This window comes from Pollachius pollachius (assembly GCF_949987615.1).
Source record: "Pollachius pollachius genome assembly, chromosome: 5".
In the NCBI taxonomy this organism is placed as follows: Eukaryota; Metazoa; Chordata; class Actinopteri; order Gadiformes; family Gadidae; genus Pollachius; species Pollachius pollachius.
In genome coordinates, this window is record NC_136938.1 from 23,023,372 (window position 1) to 23,051,355 (window position 27,984).

At 44.6% G+C, this 27,984-nt stretch overlaps 3 protein-coding genes across 5 annotated transcripts in view; 1 reads left to right on the plus strand and 2 right to left on the minus strand.

Annotated features, from left to right (window-relative positions):
• Positions 1-9,598, minus strand: part of ccdc102a (coiled-coil domain containing 102A) — a 43,699-nt gene extending 34,101 nt beyond the window's left edge. Inside the window, exon 1 of one of the 2 annotated variants that reach the window (XM_079737291.1) lies at positions 9,480-9,598. The gene's annotated coding sequence lies outside the window, so the exon portion shown is untranslated. The remainder of the gene's footprint in view (positions 1-9,479) is intronic. The other variant, XM_079737292.1, reaches the window with a different exon arrangement.
• A 1,443-nt stretch (positions 9,599-11,041) lies between these two features.
• On the plus strand, positions 11,042-21,922 carry txlng (taxilin gamma; the record flags this gene model as incomplete). The annotated part of the gene is made up of 11 exons (XM_079737293.1): positions 11,042-11,149; positions 12,301-12,414; positions 13,075-13,222; positions 13,416-13,507; positions 15,266-15,436; positions 15,892-16,086; positions 16,516-16,635; positions 16,993-17,067; positions 17,415-17,507; positions 17,721-17,816; positions 18,419-21,922. 11 exons carry the CDS (start codon positions 11,042-11,044, stop codon positions 18,836-18,838), a joined length of 1,632 nt encoding a protein of 543 aa, XP_079593419.1. The 3' UTR covers positions 18,839-21,922.
• Positions 18,886-27,893, minus strand: rbbp7 (RB binding protein 7, chromatin remodeling factor). 2 transcript variants are annotated; one of them, XM_079737295.1, is made up of 12 exons: positions 27,735-27,893; positions 27,419-27,566; positions 26,891-27,036; positions 25,971-26,144; positions 25,660-25,775; positions 25,221-25,381; positions 24,734-24,860; positions 24,313-24,390; positions 24,077-24,153; positions 23,669-23,726; positions 23,027-23,137; positions 18,886-22,671 (listed from the first exon to the last, which is right to left on the minus strand). In XM_079737295.1, the coding sequence occupies exons 1-12, from the start codon at positions 27,748-27,750 to the stop codon at positions 22,603-22,605; spliced, it is 1,281 nt and encodes a 426-aa protein (XP_079593421.1). In that variant the 5' UTR covers positions 27,751-27,893; the 3' UTR covers positions 18,886-22,602. The 2 variants fall into 2 exon arrangements, with proteins under 2 accessions (XP_079593421.1, XP_079593420.1); XM_079737294.1 differs by having other exon boundaries at positions 25,971-26,147.
• Between the last annotated feature and the right edge of the window lie 91 nt (positions 27,894-27,984).

The following is a 27,984-nucleotide window of genomic DNA, read 5'->3' on the forward strand; positions in this document are numbered from 1 at the left end:
GAGACGGGACTGACGAGCTGCTCCAAGGATTTCCCCCAACAACTGCCAGAGTAGGAATCATGTGTGTCTGTGTGTGTGAGTGATGGTGTGTGGTTTTTGACTGTGTTTGTGTGTTCAAGTTTGTGTGTGCATGTGCGTGCGCGTGTGCGTGTGCGTGTGCGTGTGCGTGTGAGTGTGTGTGTGTGTGTGTGTGTGTGTGTGTGTTTATGTCTGATCCACTGTCTAAATGAGAACCAGGTCCATGGAACTCTCCAACGCTATGGGGCTGGCTGGGTCTTAAAGAGGTTCAACCACACAGTAAAAAATAAGGCAATTATACTGCTCTGTGTGTGTGTGTGTGTGTGTGTGTGTGTGTGTGTGTGTGTGTGTGTGTGTGTGTGTGTGTGTGTGTGTGTGTGTGTGTGTGTGTGTGTGTGTGTGTGTGTGTGTGTGTGTGTGTCCTCTCAGAGGTTTCGCTTACACATAATTCAAACACTGTAGACCTCAGTAGTGGGAATACATCTTTCTTGCCATGATGCCATCTCCCTGCGTGGTGTGGGGCAGGCTTTACAGAATGCATCTCTGCTTCTACTCTTGCAGTTCAAACATAACTTGGTCAACTGATGTTAAACAACCTAATCCTTTCCGCTGTGAAGAACGTAACAAATCATCTGTTTACAATCTTACACAGACATGGTAGCCATTTTGTTTTCTCTTTTGGTCTGTAGTCGATGTGATGTTGGCTGAAGTCGAATTGATGTTGGCTGTTGTCAGAACATAAATCCCCCCAACCACACCCAACACAGGCACACTCACACACACACCACAGCCTACCCTTGCAGTCATACTACTTTTAGTTCAACTCCTATTAAACATATTAAAACTTATAGTACTGATCCTTGGTTCTGATTGGTTCGAAGCCATACTCTATAAACATACATGTGACCACATAACAATTCATTTTTAGGGTGAATGTGCTGCAAATCACCAAGTTCGCTAGCCTGTGTTGCTTGGCAACAATTTTGCTGTCTTGAGTAACTATATTGCTTGGCAGAAGAATGATTATTTGTTTTCAATAAATGATTGCATTCTATGTTGCTGCATGTACATTTTGGGAAATCATGCTACGTTGTCTCTGTTTTGCGTCATGGTCTATTCCTCCATAATTAATATAGTCACCTTGAGCTACAGGGACAATCAATGGGCAAGCACTGTAACTAATCAGTCACAAGAACTAAGATCTTTTTCACCTTCAGTAGAATTCCGTAGCTGCTCATAAAGGGTTGATTTCCCTCAATTGATTGCATTAAAATAAAGTCAAAGCAGCGCAAATCAACGGATTTCTGTTGGAATGTTGTGGACTTGTCACAACAGTTAACTTGCTCTGAGCAATGAGAAATTATTTCCCCCGTTTACACTGTTATCTTCCTGGCGTTTATGTTTCTAACAAGCTGTAACTTCTTGTGTTCAATAAGTGGCTATAGAGGAATGATAACCTTGGATATGGGGAAAAATGCTGATGTTTCACTTTGAAAAAGCACACTCCATCACTTTAGCTCATGCTCCAACTTTGCCGTTAACCAAAATAAAAGACATCATCTTCAGGGTGAAGAGTTCTCAGAGACAGAATCACAGGGAAGTTTTCTCAGACATCAAAAGAAATCCAAAAGACAAAATCCAATTCATTAGATTAGTCGATTTAAAAAAACGGAAAAGAAGGAGAAGATTAGAATTCCTAAAATTAGACTGACCCAATTTAATCTCTGATGAAAGAAAAAAGGTGGTTCCCTTCACAACTACTTTGTTCTACACACTTCCCACACAGGCACGCACCACCATCATCGAGAAGGTCTAGCTCTGGGAAAAAACGAATTATACTACTGAATACAAGATTCACACAGACACTATTGCAATCCATTTCCTTTACTGGCCAACTGCTAAAACATATGTTGTATCACCTCCATGAACATTGCTATTTATATAAAACTATCTAAAATAAAGCAGAGACACAGAATGAAATAATCGTACAGAGACTACGGTATTCGTTTCTGCTATTCTCTTGGTGAGACTCGTGGGAAAGCAAGTATTGGTGGACAATGACACAGAGCAACAGACCTCTCACAGACAGCAATCCATCGCTCCCTCCAAAGCTTATTTTGCTACACTTGCTGCTCTGTTACATTATGTGACTCACAAATTAATCCTGCTTGTAAAACCTATAAAATGTCCCATCATTGTTACTTTTCTTTAACAATCAGGCATCGGCCTCAGAGACTGTGGCCCATGTCTCCTGCAGTGCTGTGCATACCAGCGTGTATGGTTACCATGGAGAAGTTGGCTGGCATGCCAATGTTTGAAGTCAAACACACAGAGCATCGGCTTGTAAAATCGGTGCCATTCAGGACTGATATTGGCCATGTCAATCATTGGCCAACCCTATATATTTACCATGGCTGTCCCAACGACAATGCAATGAAATATATCTTCTTTTTGCTTCTATCTGACTTGATTGTTACCATGTTTGTCTGTCTGTAGAGTCTTTGACAATAAAAGAACTCCATCTCCCATGGGGCCCCCAGGTGTGGAGTAATGCAGAAAAAGGTTGCGCTGAAGAACATTATACAGTACATTCCTGTGTCATTACTCACTCACAGAATAGGCGCGCTCACTGACACAAACACACAAGGAAAGCATACACCCTGCATGTCTGTACGTAATCCCAAGTCAAACACAGACAATAGACAATACGGTACACAGGCCACACACACCGTAGCTATTTTCACCCAACCTACGTTTTGTTTTCTCTCGTCCAGATGTTATGCAACAGACCGCCCAGAGAGCATTTTCCCTCCTAATCTACCGTCTATTCCTCTCTTCTACTTCCCTGACTCTACACAGTTAACATTTAAGAATAGCCTGCAGAGCCACAAAGTTTGGAATAATGATTTTATCATGCATTTTTAAGAGGTGAGAACAAAGCCTTTTCTGGGAGAAAGATAGAGAGAGAAGGAGGAAAGTGCATGAGAGTGTGTGCAGAGGGGTGCGTCGCCTTTGCATGTGAATGTTCATGCACAGTTCTTTGTCGCACTGGTGTCAAGTTTTTCAGCTGTGCCCTGTTGCCCAGCGCAGCAATAAATATGGCGTATCAAGTAGCCATCATTTATTCAAAAGAGGGAGAGAGTGAATGAAAGAGATAGATGGAAAGCGAAAGAGAAAAGGAGAAGATGAAGAGAGGGGATGGGGGAGAGATAAAAAGTGTGTCACTGATGATAAAGTGCTGGCCGGCCCAAGAAAACAAACTGATTGCTTAGAAAGGAATGATAGGATAGGTTAGTAGCACTAGAAGGTATTTGCACTTTCAGAGGAAGGTGGTATGAAAGGCAATTGGTAACATTGTTTGACCCCCATCTGTTCTGGGCTCATGATATAGTATGAATCTCAAGGTAATTCACTAAATCCCTTTGGATTAAAGGGTCTGAGACTAATTTGTAAATACTGATCCGAGGTCTCAATAAATAATCCCTTTTCTCTGCATGAAGCCAGGTCCCAAAGATATCTTTCGATTTTGTCCATGCTATCGTCCCTAGTGCATCTTTATTGTCAGGGTAGGATATGGATACTTAAACTCTCTACACTTTGTCAGAATGCTCTGCCTCCTTTGAGTCACAGAGGTAAAACAGTTGACCCTGGCCTTGCCATGTTCGTTTGTCTTTAAAATAAATCGCAGCGCAAGTGGCACTGAGATCCACCCCCTGGGCTTTATTTGCACGTGCAGGTGATGTGACGTGCTAGGCGAGGCTCAGCTGTTGATACAGGAGGGCTAAATATGGAAGAGCTCCACAGGCCTGCCGTCAGCTTCAAAGCAGCAGGCGGATGCTGCCGTGGTTAGCCCACCGCCTGCCCGTAGGGATGATTCAAGAAGTTGAGGGTTTCTCTTCTCTTCTCTTCTTCCTCTTGTACAGAGAAAAAACGCATCAAGACCACCAAGGGGATGTAAAACGATACAAACGATACAAGGATTACCATTACTTCCGGAGTAACGATTATCGAACTTTTTGTCCATTGCCACAAAACTTCCTGTCGGTCAACCATGGTGTATTTCGCTTGAGTGACCACAGGCTGTGTTTGACAGGATGGCTTGAAAGAAACGTGCCAATGTTTGAAGGGTGAACATTGTTCTCTACTAGCCTAATCTATTCCCACAAGGAAACTCAGTTCAAAGCCCACTCTGTCTGTGTTTGACAGGCTAAGAGGGAAATGGTGATTTAGTGGAAGGGGGTAAGCCCTAATGGAAAGCACAATAGTTTTTAACTGCAGAGTAATCAGCTAGTGTTACAACATTCAAATGAACAGTGAAGCGGCTTTGCATGAAACGGTGATACTGCGCAATTCAGTTCTTTGTTTATTTCCTCTGCCTCTTTTTTTGCCTAGAGCAGATGTTTGATGCCTGCATTTGTTGTGAGGTGTAATTCTGCAGATCAGAGAAACAGCACAGCTCTGACTTGTTTAAAGGGGCTTTAGGAGAAAGATGTAAGCCAATGCTTGATGGAGAATACTCCTGATGAGACCAAACCACTGCAAAGAAGATTTAGAGTGCAAGAAGAGTATTTGGAAACAAAGGAAAGGATAGCGAGGGTGGTATACAGGTTTCCTGGTTAGGGCGTATGACTCCTCAGCCGAAAGGTTCTGGGTTGAGATCCCCCACAGGCTACCTGTAGGCCTCCTTGGGTAAGCTGACTAGTTTTATGATGATCGTTTTTTTATGATTTATTGTATTTATGTATGTCTCTGATTTCACTAAAAGTGGCAGCTTAATGGTGACAAAGTTTGAATCGTATGCTCATCTGTGTATGTATGATTATGCTGAATCTGTGTTGCACATAAGCAACATATTAGTACAAATTATTCACATGCAGCCAAGTGGGTCAGTTCATTGTTACGGCAGCAGGCAGGCAATGAGGGGATAGAGAGACAATGAAGCAGCACGTCCAGAATAAAACACGGCCGACCTGGATATAGCAAAAGAAATACCTGGTAAACCTTCCTCCTCATCTTCTCCTCCTCCGCAGACTTTAAATCCTTTCAGAAGCAGCGACTGAAAAAGGGTATAACGGGCCGTTTGTGTGATATTTCAGGCATATAAAGTGCATCCACACGAGGGTCCTTGGATCTTGTGTTGTCGGTTCAACACAAGAGGCAATTGAGCGTTAAAGCCTAGTAAATCTGTCTGCTAGCACACCGTAGGGGGCACCAATAGGCACCATTCGTACCAATAGACAACTGGACTTTAGATGGTCTATGGCCCTGGACAGGTTGGAAGAAAGTGCCAAAAAAGTAATAGCACCCAACTTCACACGGAAATATCCACCCAGATAAATGTCTCATGCTCTCAAACAAGCCCAATTCCGCCACCTTTCTAGTCTCCACTTTATTGAAAAGTAAGGTATTTCTTCCAATCATCCGGTGGCAGGCACAGTGCTTTGATGCAGCAAAAAGCACACTCTATTTCAAATGACACTCCAAAAATATTCTACTGGTGGCATATTGACAAAGCTTTTGTCAATATGTCTAGTGAAAGCAGACGGTACATGACAGATCGCTCTGATGCCTCTGAAAAGAAGGCCTAAAAAATCAATGTCCTTGCCCTGATTATGCTCCTCAATTTTGTGTTGCTTCTTCCCACAAAAGAAGTCCAGACCAAGGAGGTCAAAATCTAGTCAGAGGAATAAGTGCTATTCTCTTTGTCTACTGTTCTTACTTAGAGATACTATAAGAATCTTGCATGGACGTTGCTCCACCGACTCTTGCAGTGCCCTGACACTTTCTGGTTAACCCTAACGAGAAAAGGGCCAGGCTTAACACAGCAGCAGTCAATAACCCTGGCTGTCGCTGGTCTGCCGACAAAGAGGCTGCCTTTGGGTCTGTGACCGATTTCTGATTTCCAATGGGTAGGTACAACTTGAGCTCCAGATGGCCCAGCAGAGAAACAAAATGCAAGGTGGGAAACAAGTTGGCAGCAAATCATCTAGATTCAGCATGATCGCCCAAATATTTAATTGACACAATATGACGATACGCCAATGTGAAGTCTCATCATTTATGGAAATGCTGCCTTTCTTTCAAGAGTGCTACTAGGAACAGCATTGCTGTTAGCCTAAGGTTAGCGCACAGTTCCACAGAAGAGACATGGTAGGCAGCTGGCTGAAACATGGCCTGCGAACATATCAGTCGTAAATCAGCCATAACTGAGGCCTGCTGACGCCTGATTAAATCTACTGTTCCCTTACTCCTCCCAATATGCACGTACACTCTAAGAATAGAGAAGGGTCTGCTGAAACCCCATATGCATAGTTATTGTCAAAGTGTTGGAAGTTACCTTTATGGCATCAATATTATTCAAACTTAATTGGTTTTACAATTGACAAAATTATTAAAAAGGCATTTTCATAAAGCTCTCATAAAGACCAGAATATATTTTGGAAACCTAAATGTGTTCCTCGGCTCTGTCCCATACTGGTTAATCTAAAATTGTTCTGAGGGAAGCAGGATCTACTTTTTTTTTATAATGCGGCGATTTATAACTCTTCTAACATACACTCTTCTAACTTACACGGGATAATGGAATATGGTTTACAAGAACATCCATCCAAGATATGTCATCATGCCATGAGCAATAAGCAAAGAGCTAAACTCCAAAACCAATGCTAGTGGAAAGAAGATGGATGTCAGGTTATGGATGTTAGTTCCATCCATCTCCTGGAAATACTATAGAGGAAACCGTTGGGAGAGTGCATTAACGACAGAGAGGTTAAAGACAGAGAGAGAAGTACTTCAGGAAGGACTTTGACTTCTAACCAGAAGCCAATTGGCTCCACCCACCACAGGCATCTGTGCCTGCTCCCATTGGCCACATCTGGAGGATCGCTCAACAAGAGGTCACCAGAACAGGTCAATGACGTAACACAGCAGCTCCAACGGGACAGGAAGGGTGTGTGAGTGTGGGACTGTGACTGTGTGTGTGTGTGTGTGTGTGTGTGTGTGTGTGTGTGTGTGTGTGTGTGTGTGTGCGTGTGCGTGTGCGTGTGCGTGCATGTGCGTGTGTGTGTGTGGACCAGTTCCTATACACATCTAGACGGAGAACCTCCTAGCTTGGAATGAGGAAGTCTGTGAGAGGATTCAAAAGTCAACAATTACCATGTGTGAGATCTGCCAGCTCAAGTAGAAGGCAAAACAAAACAAATATCCCAGTATGCACACACACACACACACACACACACACACACACACACACACACACACACACAAACACACACACACACATACACACACACAAAAGTACAGCTTTTCAAGAAAAGCACAAGTTAAAGAGTAAGAGAGTAATATAGAAGAGCCATTGGGAAATCCTGATAGTGCGGGCCCAATTACAAGAACCGTAGACCAAAAGCATTCCTCTGCCGGCTCAGAAGCAAACTGCTGCTGGCCATAATTACGGAGTCCCATATAAACTCAAGCTAAATTTAACTATGACCAACGTCCACTCCAACCAAGTATACAATACAGGAGACACCCGCACAGTTCACCCTTTGCTGGCCTTTCCCTTAATCGATGGTGCGCCACTTTCCATGAAATTGTCTCACCTCAGCTCAGATTCACAAGAGTCATATAATTAAGCTGCTGAGACAAACACAGAGGAAAATCAATACCTCTGACAAACAAGCCTGGATATGAAAGCTAGATTTGAACTCTGTTGAAGGAGAGCATTAAACAGGACTCACAGTGCATCACGTTCAGCCTCGTTTTAAAGAGACTCCACCACAGACACAGGAGGTTGCTTCTGGCAATGTTAAATGGAGGACACTATGTGAGGTGAGAGAGTGCACTGTTACACGGTCTTCTCAGTCACATACACACACACACGCACACACACACACACGCACGCACACACACACACAGAACAAAGTCGTACGCCGCCCTGAGACAAGACACATTTAAATCAGGCAAAGCCCTGTGACCACCGACAGCCACTTGACTTACAGGTCTCTCGGGAGGCTGCAGGTTAAGGCGCTGAAGGGATACATGTCAGGAGTGTGGAACGGGAAGAGAGGGAGAGAGAGATACTGAGAAAGGTAAAGGGTGCTAAGAAATGCATCAGGGCTGCAAGAAGCTTGCAGATTGGACGTTGGAAAGAATGGAGTAGGTGTGTAGCGGTTGTAGTTAATGGAATTCACTGAGTCCCATATAGATTAGAGGCACGCTGTCAGTTGGACAGTTTACCCCTCCCCCCCTCCCCCTCCCATCAAACAACTGGTGCTGAAAACAAATAGACAGCAAAGTTTGTTAGGGGGGAAAAAAAATCAGTATTTGTGCTGCTGTACATGCACCAGTCAAGTTTATTAAGTGTTAATATGCCCAAGGGAGTGAGTGACACGAGCCAGTATAGAAATAGAAGGAAATGAGAGAGACGTGTTGACGAAGGGAAAAAGAGTGCGATGAGGGGGGTTGGGTCCTAACAAAGTCAATTCGTTAGAGAGATGTGGCCTGAATTGAGTTGCTGAGAATAAGCAGGATGTTGATATTCCCCACAGGATGGGAAACAAAGAACAATTTGGTAGCGGCTCTTAGTGCTGTGTGAATTTGAGTCAACAGAAGGCATTACTGCCACACACAGGTATATGAAAATGAATTGTTTAAAACAAAAGCATAAGGGTTCATCCAAATTTAAACACACACACACACACACACACACACACACACACACACACACACAGTGCCTGCACTTCAAGCAATGTAGCTCATTGGCAGATGTTTTTCCTCTTCAAAAACTATTTGTTGCCATGACAACACCACACACGACACCCCTCTGGATAAGGTGCACTTGCATCGGTGATGTGCAGACACCAGAGAGATTGATGAGATTGACTAAGAAAATGTGAATAATAAACACAATGGGATCTCCAGCATGTTACCCTTACAATGAAAGCATATGTCACACACACACACACACACACACACACACACACACACACACACACACACACACACACACACACACACACCTTATCATGATAATTAGTTGGTCTGTAGTTGTCTACTTGGACATTCCAGGGAGGATAATAACTTTGTAGCATAGGCCCGCACACGCAAATATACATTTTAAGTCCTGGTTTGCCATTCAACGGTAAATACACTTGGTATAGAGTCAGTGAACAGGGTCCAATATAGAACTTCAGGTCAAGCAATGTGTGGCTGCATTCAGAAAGTGATGTTGTTCCTATCCCGTTATAATCACCGTTTCTCGGTCCAGTTTTACAGTACAAACACGTCTGTCATTTTGTACACAAGGCTTGTTTGAGGCTCACACACAAGGACGTAGAGAAGAGAGACACCACGGTCCCCTACATTCTGCTGTGTTGCTATTTGACACCAGGGTTTCAAGCAGTGTCTTTGTACCGACACACTTCGCCGAGATGGGGCTACAGAATACAACAACGAAGACGTACCTTACCAGAATCCTGACTGAAACCCGTCGCTTATTTCCTTGATGTTTCAATCCTTGAATCTCGCTGAAATAGGAAAAGGGTTTTTTCTTAGTGTCGCCCGGCGTTTGCTCTCCTTCTCGAATGATTTTTTTCTTTTCAGGGTAGAAGTCGAAGCTTCACCGAGAGGAGCGAAAATGGGCGGGTCTCTCAAGGCAGCCCTTCCAATCAGCTGTCAGCGCTGGAACAAGTGGCTGGAAAAGCCAATGGGTGTTCAGTGATTTGCTAAGCACCCATGGATTCTCCCCGTGTAAAATACTACTGTAAAAGTGGAGGTGGCTTCACTTCACCTCGCAGATGAGTTGTGCCCGGGTGAAAGAGGGAACCCCGACCCTTTGTTCTATCTCGATGGCTGCAGAGGGACAGGTCTCTCCCCGTACAAGATTGCTTTCAGCGACGTTTGATTTATTGAAAATGGGGAATTCCAAAAAAATAATAAAATCCTCCTCAGTCCATACCAAAAACGAAGAATGTGTGTGTGTGTGTGTGTGTGTGTGTGTGTGTGTGTGTGTGTGTGTGTGTGTGTGTGTGTGTGTGTGTGCGTGCGTGTGTGTGTTTGATCTGCCCATGTTTCTGTAGCCTTATTATTTAATTCAATTCGCGGGTTCCAACGATAAGAAGATCAAATGCATAGGAGATAAATGATTAATGAATCAATGCCTCTACAATTTCCAGCAACTTATACAGAGACTTTCTCTGTAGGGATTTTCATTTCAAATGTCAGTCGAGCGTACGCAAACGAAGATAACGATGCTTTGTTGTTGCATTATCTTGGAATCAGAAAATCTTTGACGGACAATTTTCATTTAACATTTTAAAAAATCCCTAAGGGGGAATATGCATGATCTTTTTGAGGTGTTCTAAAAAAGCATGGGTGCCAACCGACCTCCTACACCTTCTCATGGCAGACCCACTGTTTCTCACACCTGCATGTTTGTGTAAAAACGGGGATACAGAGTTGGCGTTTCCATCGCTTTCCATTGACATTGCTGTCTCCTATTGGTGATAATTTGAAATCACAATGTTTGTGCAGTACAGCAGCTGTTGACCCAAAGCACACAATTCAAACTCTAAACGGGAAAAACTATCCATCTTGTTCACCCCCATATTTCTGAACAGGAATTAATGAAATAGGCAGTAACGAGGGGGCTTTCCGTTGGTAATAGCCTATATTCCAAAAACTTGTGTTGTTTAATTTTATATATCAATTGCATGCAAACGGCAATATCATATTATAAATTATGTTTAATGATGATTTATAGCCGATTAGGCCACTGTGCACTTTGTATATTGTTTATCTCTGTGTAATATTCCTATAATACCGATGCCGGTAGGTTAGGTTTGCACTTTTACGTTTTGTATGATTTATATGTATTATGTACGTATCTGCACACATATATATATATTTAAAAAGATATATTTTGTGTGTGTGTGCGCGCGCGCGTGTGCGTGTGCGTGTGTGTGCGTGTGTGTGTGTGTGTGTGTGTGTGTGTGTGTGTGTGCGAGGGGGAACCTTTTCTAATACGATGGCACCTGTGGTCTCGACTTTTGACGTCACCCGGAAGAGGAGGAGCCTAAGTGTTTTCGCTCCACAGTGTAAAAGCGACTCTGATCCCAGGCAGATCAACTCGCAGGTAAGGCTTCATTCCGGCAGTATTCACTTGATTTCTGTCGTATATACAAAACAACCATGTTGCCCTGGGGCATACATCCCACTGGGCTTCAACTCGCTGTGTCGTCAGCGACGTAAATGTTACGAAAGTGATAGTGTATGTGTGTAGCTCTGCTCTGTTAGCCACCACCTAGCGGCTAGGGGCTTAGCACTGTCAGCTTCAACACGCTGCCAGGTCTAGCACATGTGGGAAAGCTTTGCTCTTTTATTATAACACACGTTAAAATAGGAACTTTTCATTGTGACATCTGGGCCAATGCCAGGGTTAGTCGTATGCGAGAATGAAGCATGGAGTGAGCCATGACATCCTTTCCATCAACAGATGATGTGCTGTTAGCTGTTAGCTGTGGGCACAACTCAACACATGAGAGTAGAGACACATTATGCATTACGAGGTTCCTGTTATCGCCACAGTGGATCCCACAGTGGACGTGATCCCACTCGGGATGGTTATGTTGGCTGATGTTCAAACTTCCCTGAACATTGGTCATCAGTCTGAACTCAGCCAAGGTTAACTCGTCCTCAACTTCCGCACCGTGCAGGGAGTTTGTCAGTGTTGGTGGATTCACTTGATTAGTTTCGGTTTTGTGAAACTGTTTCACAGTCTTTGGTCATCTTTCGAGGCGTTAAGCGACCGTTGTGTTGTCATGCACGGGAAAGTGACGTTCAATGTGTGATATTCGTATCTAGTGATATTCGTGTTATCCTCAGGCCTCAGACAGAAAGAGCATTACATAATTAGCTTTAAAAGAAAATGAAATGTGTTGGGGTGTTGTGTACAATGAAGGCGCAGGACAGGTTTGTAACGTGATCGCTAAACACGAGTCCCGTGTGTCGTACATTCTTTACTTGTTGCATGGACACGTTGGTGTCATTTTTATGTTTGTATTTTTTTGTGTATGACAACATTTCTAATAACCCAACTCAATTCAAAAAAAGTATTTGACCGTTTGTGTCAAAGCACTGAAGACCAAATAAATTTCGCGGTGTAAGACAGTATGTATGTGTAATACTGCGTGTGTAATTTGAATGGTATTGTACTGCTTTTGGTACTTGTTTTCCCAGCAGACATAACACTGTGTGTACTTCTTTGTGTCTATTTTGAACTCTTAGCATATTAACATTGGATTACTAATGGAGGCGACTGGTGTGTGTGAACTTGATGTGGCGTCCAGACGAATAGTCGGAGGCAATGATTCACCGCCTGAGCTGGACAGCCCCTGCCAGGTAAGCTTCAGTCACATTAGCTTGGCTAGACTTACTGCGTACAACATTGTATGATTTTAAAGGTAGCGGTTACTGTACGTGATAACAACAGGTGGTGGTAACTGCAATGCTCAATGCGTGTCAGTCCTGATAGTTGCACTCAGATTGCTAATTTCCATAATCCCCTTGAATTTGATGCGGTGGTGACTAGCAAGTGTGAATTCTCAGTTGTGTAAACTCTGGGTTTGTGGAAATTGAGTAAACTAAATTTGAATAGCTTCTGCTACGCCTACAGAGGAGGAAGGGATTACACACCACTGCTTTCTGTAATGGCCGCTACTGTTCTAATGAGTCTTGCCATGCCGATCAGAGAAGCCCTGCCTCTCTGCTGCTGAAGAAGGAAGTACAAACTGCGAATGTTTGTAACACTCTGCCATAGATATGAAATGGTATTCACTAAGACTGTGGTGCAATGAAACTACAAGCATTTTAACTAACACAGCACTTTAATGTACAGACACACAAGTTTAAAACAAGCAGGTCCATTCCTGTTTCCCTCTTGACCTGGGATATTTCAGTGTGTGTGTGTGTGTGTGTGTGTGTGTGTGTGTGTGTGTGTGTGTGTGTGTGTGTGTGTGTGTGTGTGTGTGTGTGTGTGTGTGTGTGTGTGTGTGTGTTCAGGAGGATGCTGGTGAGTTCAGCCTGGGGGTGTGCTGCTCCAAGGAGCTGAGGGGGGAGACCCCGGGAAGAGAGGACAGCCCGAGCGACCTGCGCGAGCCCGAGCTGGACCCCGGAGGAGATGCCAAGACCAGGGACGAGAAGGGCTTTGGTAGGCTGGCCTGGACTGTTATCAGTCGTTGTAATGCAAGTCAACATTCAACTTATTTCTTTGTCTGGAGACGGATTCATTTGTAGTTTTGGTCAAAATTCCAGTCAACCAGCTTTTATTAATTTTTTTAAAATGTCGTCATTCTTTTAAATGAAGTGGTACTGACAGTTGTTATCTTCATATTTTTCCCCAGGTAAAGAAGCTATCCTGCTGATGCAGGCCCTGAACTCACTGGCCACGCCAGAGGAGAAACTAGCCGCCTTGTGCAAGAAGTACGCTGACCTGGTAAGATCTGGGATGAGAGCTCGAACCACCAGGTAGTTAGAAGTGAACCATCTGGTGTCTCTAAATGACACTAGGGCTGTACCCTAAAAGTGGACTAGTTGAATCCTCCCAGAGAGCCCCGGGTAATCCAGGTTTTCTATTTTATTTTCTGTGCATTATAAGAACCGCAAAAATATGTATCATATATTTCAGTGCAGTAAGAAACCCAAATTTCATTCCATATTAATCCAGAGTAAGAGAAATTAATTATTACTAGTAGTGAAGCATCAATCAGATATTTTTAGGCCCATAGCAACCACAGATCTTTTCTAACATCTTTTGAGGTCAATATATAGGCCAGAATTGTCCAGCTTTCATTTAAAACTGGGGCAGCCAGGTTCATAAAACCAGGGCTGCCATACAGGCATTATATACAACCTAGGACAAAATTATGCAAGATAATCAAGATCATTTAATAATAATTTAATCTTTGTATATAATTTCTATTGGCATTCTAGGAACAAAATGTTGCATAAATAGAACACTATGCATCTATTTACGGTTTTCATTCACTGAGAATTAAAAGAAAGTCTTTTTTTTGAGAGTCCCAGAAGGAATTTGGTGAACATTTTTTGTTCCCCTGTTGCGTAGGAGGGTTATAATGAGGGATGTTGTTCATGAAATGCGCCACACCGTGGCGTAATACGATAAGAGTCAGTTTAAATTAACCCTCTCTCGGACGTGGACATCAAAATAGACCGCTGCCTAGACAGAGCTCTATACACACCACAGCGTTAAACTATGTGTCCGATAAACTTAATCTACTCTCGGATATGGCAATCAATTTAAACTCGCCACTTGTGTCCCTTGGTGGATTAAATTGAAGTGCCAGACAGTGACAAAAAGAGACTTTTCTTGAGTTGACTAATGAATGTGTTATTTCACTTACAGTGATAAAATCACATTGATTACAGTGTTTAATATCATATACAACATTACTATATATATATATATATATATATATATATATATATACGATTTCACTACCTGTTTAAGAAGGGAACAATATGGGAAAGTATGCGGTGGGTCTAGCGATGTTAAATCCTAAAGGCCGAAGCAATGGCGTTGAAACAGGGTAAAAAGAGAGGTGAGCCCGGCCCGGTTCCAGCATTCAACACGCTAGACCCAGAGGGACACAGCCTTTTGCTTCCAGCTTTGGATTCATCACATGAATATTGGTTTAACATCCACGCTGGTTCCATCGTATCCCGATCGGTCCTCACCTGATATAGTGCCAGATTTAGCCTATGGATTTATCACACCTGTTACTTCCTTCTATAATCTGGTTACCACTAAACATGTAAAACTGGAAAACAGATCAGTGTTTTGTTTGCCACGAATCGTTTGAATAATCGGTTGCGAGGGCAAATGAGATTTGACTGGAAAAGTCGGGTCCAGCCCTAAATCACACTACTTTTATTGAGTCAAAATGGTGCCTGACCCTCGACCTGACATTTTCCATCACTGTCTGAGAGAATATGCTGCTTTTTTTTTAAAGTTTTTTTTTTGCAACAAAATAACACCTAATTGAGATGTATATTCTGACTGGATTGTTATGTTAGATCTATTTGACATGTAGCATATGACCGCTGGTCAGAACCACACCGGTTTGGCAAAAAGGTCTACATTTTCCACCATATTTGTGAGACCAGTGGCAAGAGTGGTCTATTATTGGTGTATTGCGCGTGCGTTGTAACACGCTTCCTCCGCCCTCTCCAGCTGGAGGAAAGCCGCTGCATCCAGAAGCAGGTGAAGGTCCTGCAGAAGAAGCAGTCCCAGATAGTGAAGGAGAAGCTGCACCTGCAGGGCGAACACAGCAAGGCCATCCTGGCGCGCAGCAAGCTGGAGAGCCTCTGTCGGGAGCTGCAGAGACACAACAAGACACTGAAGGTATGCTTCTGGCTGCCCTGCCCAGACACTGCCTCCTGCTCCGCTTGATATATTTACTTTTATATTTATCTGGAGGGCCTTGCCTGAGACAGAGCATAAATATTGGAGCTACAGTGGAGACGGGGCATTTTCCATAGGTTTCCTGATCTCACTACATTTAGTGAGTCATGATGTTGCAGATGATGTTGCAATTAGAACCTGCAAACAGCACACCCCCGAACACACAGGGGTATAATTTTGTGAATACGGATACTGAGCTCCATTATTTGAACTGGAAATAAAATAATGTGCCAGCCTTTATAGTATATTGACCTGGATTTCCTTAATATGAAACACTTAACGCAAGAATACCATGCCTTCTTTTGACATAGCGCCAGCCATTCCCGGCTGGCAGGGAAAGCCTACCCATCTCCGTGAGTAAATTGACCCCCCCCCCCCCCCCCCCCCCCCCGCAGGAGGAGAACGGCCAGCGCTCCCGGGAGTACGACGAACAGCGCAAGGAGGCCATGCAGCACTTCCAGCTGACCCTGAACGACATCGAGATGCAGATGGAGCAGCACAGCTCCCACAACGGCAAGCTGCGGCAGGAGAACATGGAGCTGGCGGACAAGCTGAAGAAGCTCATCGAGCAGTACGAGCTCCGCGAGGAGGTGCGTCTCTCGGTCTGCCATGGGTCGGACCGCCGGGGCTGGGTTCTAGCGGGATTCCTAAGAAGACCAAACGTCTGGGCAGATTTCAGTCATTGGTCCAAAGGGTTTGAGTACTCTTTAACATCAAGCTGTGCCTTGTTGCCCTTTTTAAATTGTGGATGCTGGGGTTGGCTCGTGTGATTTGGAAGTGGGAGGATATTTAAGCAGGGAACACACAAACGATTGTGTGTGGTATTGTCTCACAAAGAACTGCAGATGGATGTCATGGATGTCATAGTTTTTTCCTACGTAGAAAATATCTCTAATCCCTTAAACATTGTTCCACATCTTTTGAAAAGGTAGCCAGGCAGCAAAGCCCAGATCCCCCAAAACACTGTTTGTACTCGATCGGTGTCGGCTGTACTCATGTTGCGCATGTCCCCCTCGCAGCACATTGATAAAGTGTTCAAGCACAAGGAAGTCCAGCAGCAGCTGATGGACGCCAAGCTGCAGAGAATCACGGAGATGATGAGGGAAGTGGAGGAGAAGCAACAGAGGGAGAGAGACTTTGTAAGTCCAAAGCTGTCTTTTTCTGTGTCTGTGTGATTTTTCCATGTCATGGAGATTACAACTAAGGTTATGGATCAACTGAATATATTTGTAATTGTACACACATAATTTGACATGTATGCTGGTGATTGCTAATATGACACAGATGTTTTTTTAATACAAAATGAGTCGGAATGCTCAAGGTGTTTTATGTTTTTTATAATCTATGGGAATTGTCATGCAGCAATTTATCTAAAGGTGTGTTGCTGAAAACGGCAACGTATGTCTTAACTATGTAGGTAAAACATACATAGTTCTAGTTAGCCTAGCTTAGTTCGGTCAACATGCATGTAACTGAGCATCCTGTTATGCCACCAGCTGCTGAAGGATGCCACAGAATCCAGACACAAGTGTGAGCTGATGAGAGAGCAGGAGACCCAGCTCAAGCAGCAGGTAAGCTGTCTGGCCAAACGTCTTATCGTGTGCCACACCCAACCTCTGACCAGACTCTGCAAAGATAAACAGTTCAAAAGTAATGCAATTTTCACAGGCGATCACAGATGCGGTGACATATTACGTCGCAAAAAGATATGGGCCCTGTTTGTACAGTAGAAACATTTATTTAGATGCTGCAAACAGTGGTCGAATCGGTTTAAATCTGTTGATTAAAAATAATCTAGATAAAAAATTGTGGGCCGAATCGCACAGCACTAGTTCAGTATAAAAGGATATTCTTCTTGGTCATTGCTCATGAAGTCTCTCTGGTATTTGTTAATGACCTCTGCGAGAATGTTTCCCAGCTGTCTTTGTACATGGACAAGTTTGAAGAGTTCCAGAGCACGCTGGCCAAAAGCAATGAGGTGTTCACAACGTTCAGACAAGAGATGGAGAAGGTAAGAGACGAGTCGGATCCATCAGCCTGCGACAGCACCCCCTGTATTTGTGTTGGAAACATGCTCAAATTGGATCATCAACCAGTGCTTTGTCTGAATTGACTCGCGGCCAAAAATACAAATGCTTCAGATTAAGCTTAATTAATTAGGCTCACCATAGAAAAACAAAAATTTGATTTCACATCAATGTTATACTGTTCTGTTCCTCATCAGATGACCAAGAAGATCAAGAAACTGGAGAAGGAGACCACCCAATGGAGGGCCAAATGGGAGAGCAACAACCACGCCCTGCTGCACATGGCAGAGGAGGTGAGCGCCCAGCCTAAAGTCATACTGTAGGCTAACAAGCCTTAACTGTAGGCTAACAAGCCTAAAGTGATACTGTAGGGTAACAAGCCTTAACTGTTGGCTAACAAGCCTAAAGTTATACTGTAGGGTAACAAGCCTTAACTGTAGGGTAACCAGCCCTTAAAGTTTGTTTTGCTTCTCGATACGTCCACAGCAAGCAGCCTTATGGTGTATGCTGCGAGTTGGCGACGTGTATATTTAACATCGGTGCAAATAACATCGGTTACTTGAGATGCCTGTGCATTAGCGCTGAACGCTATTGCCTCCCATCTCTAGTTTTAACACATTTTACATTTAGGGTATTCAGCAGACACTTTTATCCGGAACGACTTACAAAAAGTACATTTGTCTGAAAAAAAGAGGAACAATATATCGCTGGTGGTACGGTAAAGATATTCCTAGAAACAAGGGCTAAGCATTTACAGTTGCTTGGTTAACACATTCCCCGTACGCAACAAGATAGCTAGGCTAAGACGCTACGCAACTCCTGCCTCAGTGGAACTCTGCGCCGAGCCCACAATGTCAAACATCAGGGTCTTTGTTCTCCCGGTCCTCTCCGATAGAAAACCCTGCGTGACGGCCACTTCAAGGCCCTGCACGGGAAGCTGGAGCTCCTGGAGAGGCTGTGCCGCGCGCTGCAGAAGGAGAGGAACGACCTCAACACCCGCATCGGCGTCCTGCAGGAGGAGCAGGGCGGCGAGGACGTCTCCACGCTGCCCGAGCCCAGCCCCGCGGAGGCCAGCCCCGCGGAGCCCTCTGCCGGGGGAGACGAGGACTCTGCGCCCGAGGACACGCCGGAGACCCGGGCGCCTGGCCTCGGGGAAGGGGAAGGGGAGGAGGAAGCTCCCTGCCCAACGTCCGGGCCTCTTGGACTGGAGGAACAGCAGCAGGAACCCCCAGCGGACGGATCGGCCACGGCGGATGGAACGGATACTACTGCTGCGTGCGGCCACACTGCGGCAACACAGCAAGCACAGGACTGAGAGGCTGGTCTGTGTGTGAAGGAGGGGGGGGGAGCAGTGTAATACGATGGGTCCCTTTTAGAATCTGCTACCTAGATGGTTAAACACCAGATCTTCAGTTGAGTTATTAACTTGTTTGGTTAGGTCTGTCCCTAGAACTTGCATTCTCCATGTTTCCTTGGAGGGAACCTTTGGTTTTTTTTCCCGATTTTCTTTTTTGAAACATTTTAAGAGTAAAGCAATTGCATCAGTTATTCTTTTCCATTTCTTTGTCCCCCGGCTTTCCGTTGGTTTAAGATAATTAGCTTTGTAGCAAGCACTTGGTACCTCCTGATTACTATTTTTTTTTCAGTCAACCGTATTTACCTAGGACTCTGTGGCAGCCGGAGGGAAGCTGCACTTTGATTCTTACGCTAATCAGCATTTTATTTTTTTCATATTTTCTTAGGGTCTTTTGGACAATTATAGTCATGATTATAATTTGGGTGTTTTGTTTGAGGGGGATTTCCATTACAAGTGTAGCCAGTTTTTTTCTAATATGTATAATCCTGAGGGAAATTGCGCCATGTAGCATTTACAGAATTTCCCCCTGGTTCATGGTAGAGCCGGGTTTATTTTCATCAAAAATCACCACAGGCTACCCCTTCCCCCCCACCACTCAGACTATTTTTCCAATACTTCAGTCTTTGTGTGTGTGTGTGTGTGTGTGTGTGTGTGTGTGTGTGTGTGTGTGTGTGTGTGTGTGTGTGTGGCTGCCATCAGGGCAAATTCCATCATTGTGTGAATGCAAATCCAATCAGCCTTTCAAACACGGTAATATAAAATGTCAAGGGCTAAAGTTTAACATTCCCCATGGTGTCCCCCACTGCAGACACTTCAGATCTAGGCTTTCTGGACCTGGGTGCTGCTTGTGGTTCTGAACCCGTTTTTAGTGTTGTCTGTTCAGGATTGCTCCCAACGTGTGAATCCCTCAAACTCGATGCAGAGTTAGCATCTTAAAAAATCCCAGAGTTTTAAGACAATATCGCAAGCCAACTCCAGTGGAGGACATAGTGTATCTTATGTGAGGCTGGGTCCTTTGGCGTCTCGTCTTTAGTCCCCGTCAGGCTTCATGCCGCTCCAATGTCGGTTGGAGCGGCAAGCCTCCTTCTGAAAGCTGATGACGGGCTTTAGTTTCTCCTTCTATTGTTTGCTCGGTCGCTGAAGCGCCATGTGTTGTCCTCTTGTTTGGGAGTCATTTTTCAAGCCCCATTCCCCGCCCCAGAGTGAGAGATTAACCGTCTGTGCCTTTCTGCCAGTTATTGTAAACCTGTTGTGTTAACCTTTCTCTCATGCTCAACTGCGTCATTTGTTCATTCCTGCCGGACTGAACAGTATATGTAGTTACTGGGCAAAGGGAGAAGGAAAAGAATGTATGTCGGACATCTACGGAAAGTATAAGAATAAATATAATCTGGTTCAAAACCTATTTTATATCTGACGAGGCAGCTTTGTCACCTTTGATATTTATACTGAGGGAAAGCAGAGTGTGGATTTTTCTTTACTTCAAATTAGTATCAAAATCAAAGTTTTTATAGGATTTATTATAGGCCGGAATGGTTTGATTGTTTTTCGTAGAGGAACTATTATTATGGGGAACCTTTTTGACAGATATGTGGTGAATGTAAGACCATGCAGTTCGAATCAGGGTTCGATTTCAGTGAATGTCTGGTTATGTCCGAGGCACTGGTCAGTTATAAAGGGACATCACCAGTTTCCAAATAACCTGTCCTGTATGGAAGTCTGGATGCTAAAGATTGAGATGCCTAGATTTAAACATGATGGGCCCACCACATATTTTACTGGCCTCTCCTCTGGTAGAGCATGCATTCCCCGAACAACACAACCCCTTTCATGAGGTTTCAATCCAATCGATGCTTCTGCAACATAGAGCTATGCACCTGAGAAGAGCCAGTCTCCCAAACACTCAACGTAGCTCAACTGTTAGCCAGAATGCCTGCATCCAATCACTGTTTCAGACATTCCAAAACAGCTCCCCAGTTTGCACTTAGTAAGACCGACCAGCAATGTTTGATTAAAGTTTTATTCAAGCACAGTATTTCTGTTATCATGTTCATGATCCTGAGTGATCACCCATTAGGACTTTTCATGTATCCTGTCTGCAGATGAATGCTCCTAGGGCTACATGTTGAGTGTGCTTATACACTTCAGGAATATAGGAGGTGATGCTGTTTAAACGGGTTAAGATTGTTGCAGTTTCCCCAACCACTAGTTCACTTGTTTTGTTTGAATTGATTTAACACCGATAGTTACCTTCCTTCTCAAATTGACCTGTTTGTACTACCTGTGAAATAGGAATGGCTACTACCGTTTTTGTATTGCAGTGCGCCCCCCCAGCTCATTTGCTTCATTACTTCTCAAACTGCAGCAGTTTATCATTTCTGTAGGATGTAAGCTACATACCTGGGTAGTTGTTTGAACCAACTCATCTCTAGAGATACTGTTTGAGTTGGAAGTGTAGTCGTTAATCGTTGGTTATTTAAATGAACACGTTCAACAGGTCTGAAGTCTGAACTGTTAACGACTTAAAGGATTGGTTGTCGTATCTCCCAACGTGCAATCATGAAAAATGCTGTCGTTTTGACCTCTGGTCTTTAAAAACATTCCCTGCAAAGTGAATTAGTTCCACCTGTTCTGTTGGTTAAGAAAGTGATTTGATGGGCAATTATTTTTTTTTTTTTGGCATTTACCTAGGAGGGCCATTCTCTTATTTTGGAAGTAGGATAAGACGTTTGAACGTTAAATGTATCCTGGTACAAAAAAATGGGGATTGTCTTTTTGAAAAAGGGGTTTATTTTGGCATCCATCTTCCTTTGTCCCAGATTGACTCTCAGGTAAAGTCAGAATCTACCTCTGCAGGCGAGATGCAACTGTGAACAAGGAGGCTCAACTCACCATGGCTTCAGAAAGCTTTATTTTATTTAATTAAAAAAAAGAAAACGGAAAATTGTCAAACCCCTCCCACCCCACTTTCACTACTCACATGGAGATTGTACAATGTTCTTATAGTCCTGTCTTGCTTTTCAATAAACATTTTGTAGAATTTGCAATCGTGGATTTATTTTCATCTTGTAACATTAATGGGCTTTGTAGAAACAGACAAGTGCTGCATCGGCATCCCTTAATTTCTTTATGAACAAATTGATTGCCAATGCTTAGATGTCCAGATAAGAAAGCAAGTGTTTAGTCCAACAAAAACATAGCTTTTATAAATCACAATAAAAGTTAGTTTCTTATTGCGATGCACCCACACTGATAAAGATGCTGCAGGGGAAAATGTGCCACGACCACTGTAAATGGAAACTTTTACAAAACATGCATCTACCTCAGGGGCATTAAATTAGTATGAAATGCTAACAAATCAACGGATCAACAAATGGTATTAAGAGAAACTGGTCGTCGTGTGGCTGCACCCACCAAAGGGAAGGAAGAAGGAAAGAAAAGGTGAATATTATGAAGGGAGTATAAAAAGGAAATTAAGCTCAGTCTGGTTTTCAAAAAAAAGCATTTTTTTAGTGCTCCGGTCACCTTGGCAACGTAGATGACTTATCGTTCCAAGGCGCTTTTTGAGGAAGCCGCCCTCACTATGTACATAAGCAACAAAAAAAAAAAGGGAAAGGTATGGCATCTTCCAAATGTGCCCTAGATTCATTACGATTCACACATCCTTCTAGAGGCAGGGGTGTTTTGCGTCTGGACTGGAAGCTCCTGACCCCAGGGCGGGGTTAGGAGCCCTGTCCCTCCAGCTCCGACACTGGGGTGTCTGGCTCCTCATCGTTGTAGATGTTCTCCGCCTGCGGAGAGGAGGCCATCAGATGAAGGTTCAGGGATAACGTCCCAACCACAGTCAAACAAAAACGATCTTCAGGAGCGTCCCAACTGACGAGTGACCAGTGACTATCGGCACTCAACAAAGCAAGTTCCACAATATCGAATCCAGTGTAATTACAGCCGGTTGGCCTTTCTGCGGCGAACTAAGACAACATGATACTACAACTGTGTCTTAACCTCCCAAATGTCTTGCAATCAAGTCCAACATACAGGGCTTTCCCTTTTTTTCAGATTTGAGCAGGATTGGTCTTCCTAAATTGCTTGGATCGGAAGGCCTTGTACGTGTGTGAATGCGTGTTAAGAAACGAGCGTCCTTACCATCTGCCAAACCTGCATGATGTTGTCCTCAGACACAGAGCAGATCACCCAGGGCTCGTTGGGGTTCCAGGAGAAGTCGGAGATCTTGGCCGTGTGACCTCCGTGGATGAACTGCAGGACAGACAGAAGTGCTCTTAGGATTCATGAAAAAAAGCGACACCACTGAAGGCCCTGACTGCAGCAGAGGAATGGCTCGATATTACCATTTACTCTTGAACGGGGACCACAGCCAGGATAAGAAATGTAAGCATTGCTCACGAGCACCACTGTTCAAATGTGTGGAAAATAAACTTGAGGTAGAAATGTGAATATTTACTTAGGTTTTGATGGATGGGGAGATAACACTGTATTTTACAACCTAAATCAATGAGGGGAAAAACTATTAAAGGTCCATCAATGGAGACTCTTGCCCCTTCACGACGGGGTTAAAGGTGGAGTAGTCTATTGTGAGCTCCTGGTGTGCAGAAGGGCTGACACCTTCTGGTCGATTGGTCCGTCGATATGCTGTCGCTCTCCCAAATGGTCATTAGTCAAACCAACACCGGTGTGGCTTTCATAAAGGAGATGAGCTCTTCTTAATCCATCTATTTTCTGTGGTTGAATACAGCCCTGGGGTGCAGTGTGTTGGCCCGAGGGACGTACCAGCAGCTCAGGGGGTCCATCCTCTGCATCATCGGCAGACTGCTCCTCTCCAATTTTACTGGGGAAGCAATGCAAATATACAGCATCAGTACTAGGCTCTCCGTGCTCAGACACAACCCAAAGGGGTCACTCCGTTAGCCTCTTCAAGGTGGGGAGGGACATCAGTTTTATTACAACTACCATTGTACAGTTAGTAGAGAAATGTTAAAATAAACACTACATTTTGCTAGCTTTAATAATTGGGAAGCTAATGCTAACTTCCCAATTATTCATATACTGTATTTTTGAAAGTTATAAAAGTACTAAGTTGACTAATTGACTATATTAACTGAAGCCTTAAGAGATCTGTATGTAATCCTAATTTCTGTTGAAACTCTGAGCAGACTCTGGCCTTCAGGTCGTTCCTACCTGAGGTCCCAGACGTTGAGGCGCCTGTCGGTGCCGCTGGACGCCAGGATGGTCTCGTTATGGGGGGACCACTGGACCTACAAACCACAGCAGGAGAAGACACATCATTCCACCTGTCCGGAGCCCAGAGGACTGGTGTTGCCGACCACAAGGCTACAGGGTTCCCGAAGCCAGGGCACAAACCCAGAGATCGGGCCGCTTGCAGTGGGTCCCACTGGGGGGTGTGTTCGCATTACCTGGAAGATCTCGTCTTTGTGCGACTCGAAGGAGTGGAGCTTCAGCTTGAGGTTCCTCAGATCCCACAGCGCCACGGTCTGAGAGGAGAAACGCGATGCAAATCAGTGTCATATGCACGCTCAACCGCTCACCCATGCACGGAAATAAGACACAGAATACCACCGTGCATTATTTATTAGTTTACAATATGAATGCTTGAACCGACTATTATTCAGAGTAAGGTGGCGGGACGGCTTCGATCGCGTAACCTTCAAATGATTAAGCGTTCAGCATATTACTGATGAACATAACGAAATGTCTACCGTCACTAACTTTAGTCAAACGATAAACGTTGCAGATATAGAAACACTTTGCTTGCTACCACCCTGCTCATCTGATCAGACCCGAGGGGGCCGCCGTACTCAAGCATTGTGATCCTACCTTGTCGGCAGATCCAGTGGCAAGGATGAACTCGCTGTAGGGGTTGAAGCTCAGGCAGTTGACCTCCGCCGTGTGGGCGTCCACAGAGTGGCTGGGCTTGGAGGTGTTGTTTGAGCGCGTGTCCCAGCTGTACACAAGAACAGGCTTTAGCGTATTAAAAAAATCAGGAACCACGGCTATTTACTATTCTTTGATTTATCAGGCTCTCAAGTGATATTGAATTCAGACACGCGTCATGAAAAAGCGGGAAGGGATTATACATCTTGCCCGGGGATGCCGACGGGTAGAATTGGAGATTCAAACTTTGTACCGGCGCCTTTGAGACCACGCCCCCCTATATCAAGCCCCACCTCTCATTATTTTATCTCAATGTGTTTGAGATCCTTGTGCATGATGCAAAATGTATCTTTGAACCTGTAGACACTGTTTCCAACCCCTCTTGTTGTCAGTCAGGGGGGCTCATTTACTCCCTCTGGACTCCACTTACATCATGAGCTTCTGGTCATCGGCCACCGAGCCGAACAGCGACTCGTGCAGCAGGTGCCAGGAGACGTCCTCCACCACCGCCGTGTGGCCCGTGAAGATGGTCTTGGCGTCGACGATCTTGCCCTCCTTGGGCCCGGCGCCGATGTCCCACAGGCAGATGGTCTGACGAGACAAGGCGGGGTTATTTATTTAGCCCACAGCACAGGTCTGGGAGCAAGGAAAGCTAGTTTGAGATTGTGACCTTTCTGGCTGATCACTGACCTGACCTATCCATCCTCATGTTATAAGATGTACACTGTAAGTCCCGAACAGGAATTGAGGGTACAATTATGTGTGAGTTTACCTACAATATCTGTAGCCTCAAAGGATCTGTTTATAACAATGTATTTTACACACATTATTACACAAATTATATTGTGTGTGGGGGGGTATTGACTCACATGGTCGTCAGAGGCACTCAGCAGGTTCCCGCTGAGGTTGGGGTTCCAGGACAGACCATAGCCCTCCTTCTGATGGCCCCGGAGCCTGAGGTCCGGGCTGCACTCCCCACTGGGATCTGGAAGAAGTTAGGCGTTACGGCATGCATGCCCCTCAGAAACATGAAGATGTCAGCACTGCCCAAAAACGTTTCCTTTGGCTGGCTGTCCTATGGCAAGGGACAGCCCTTGGTACCAGGGTATAAGGCTGATCAGCAACAGCAGGTTTGCACCCTACCGCGTGCGTGCGTGCGTGCGTGAGTGCGTGCGCGGACCTGGTTTGGACGGGTGCTTGGTGTAGTCGAAGACCAGCACGTCTGAGGTGGGTGTCTTGGTGGCGATGATGCAGGGGTTCTGGGGCATGTAGCGGGCGCGGTTCACCTCGCCCTCATGGTTGATCTTGATCTCGATCTCAATCTTCCCGCTGACCGAGCCGAAGCCGCCGAACTCTGGGGAAGAAGGGCAGAGGAGAAGGAACAATCAACCCCTTCCAGTCTATTGGTCATGGTGAAAACGACTCTCACTAATTTAACTGTTAGTATTCAGTCATCAGTTATATTAATTCACTTAAATAGTAAATAGTTCATGAGTAATGTTTCTAAAATGATGTGCAATTGGTTTTGAAGAGGCACCAACGTTTTTTATTCATCCAACAAAATTGTCGAACAGAAATATAAAACCCCATAGAGAACATTTTGTGACTAGAAAAGATGGTGTCAGCTAATCACAAGGTCAATTAGAAAAACCTTTCTCCACCTTTTGAACCTCAACCTGGGTTTATTTTTGCCTTTCATTGAGTTGTATTCCAAAGCCCATCTAAACAAATGGCTCCTCTAGGGACCATCACCAACGGCATCATGGGAACTTCAGTGCAGCCACCAGCAACCCGTGTGAAACGGTAGGAGAACTTTCAACATACCTGCTGAGAAACAGAAGATGAAAAACACTTTAACAACAACACTCCATAACCAACTGTTACTCCGTGTTTACATATTAACTAGCCTCAAAGACAAGTTTATACAACTCACTGGTAGTCGACTGTGATGGACTTAACCTTCTCTAAACATATAATAATTCTGGGAAATAAATAGCTAACCAGCTCCACCTGTTATAATTGCATGCTAATCAAACCCATGTTAAGTAAATTCAAAAGTTGAGTTATTCCTACTATGCGATGATGTTGCGCAATAGTCACCTCCTTTCTCGCTGTCATAGTGCGACGCGTCAAACTGGGCGTCGTCGTTGGGGACCTGAACGCTGGCGATCACCAGGTGGTTCTGCTCATCCGATGTGTGGGTCCCCAGAACCAGCCTGTGGACCGCGTAGTCCTTCCCCTCCGGCCTGCAGAGGTACCAACACAACTCAGACTGGTGTGTGTTTGTGTGTGTGTGTGTGTGTGTGTGTGTGTGTGTGTGTGTGTGTGTGTGTGTGTGTGTGTGTGTGTCAACAGTTCTGCTTGAACCCCACAGACAAGACTGCAGTATATAGAACATGTTATGGTTAAGATGAAAAAGAAACCTTAAGGCCTACTATCAATAATAGATCGATTATAGATAGACAGGGTCAAGTCACCTTGGCCTCGATGAATGGGACTATGTTGTGGTGGTTTGTCTTTTAGACTCCCTTATTCATTGGTGCGTCAGTATAGCCAGCATTACACATCCGACCTTGTCTAGTGACGACAGGTGAGGGCTTCAGGTGACCACAGGTACAGTACACATACCTGTTGACGTCAGGCAGCCATTGGACGGTGAGACTGGGCCACTCCAGCGCATGCGTCATGACCAGGTCGTAGAGGAACGGTGTGTTTTTCTTCCATATCTTGTACTCTTCGTTGATGACCCTCTCCTCCACCGCATCATCGTACACTGCTGTGGAACGGAGGTAGAACAAGGGGTTGTAGTTTTATGTACAGTATGCGGGAGCAGCCTTCGATAACGCCAGTTAGCATGCGACGCTAACAACATCACATCACACCATTGTGGTGCACAAAGCGGCACGCATGGAGACATGGGCCATGAAGCTCTCGCCAAACGCACCTTCTTTATCCGCCATGTTCCTCGCTCAGCGTCTGTTTGGGGAGTATTTTACGATGCCCGAAAGCAAAGTAACAACCAGATAAAAGGGCTAAAAACGTAATTATCCAGTTATCGTTCGATGGTTTCGTAGTAAAACTCGCCTTTCCTTTTCAGCGCGTATTTGGACTAGATGACTGCGCATGCGTGTGTATGGAACCCAGCAAGGCTCAGAACTGCGTACTTCTTGCGCAGACTGAACGCAAAAAGCTGT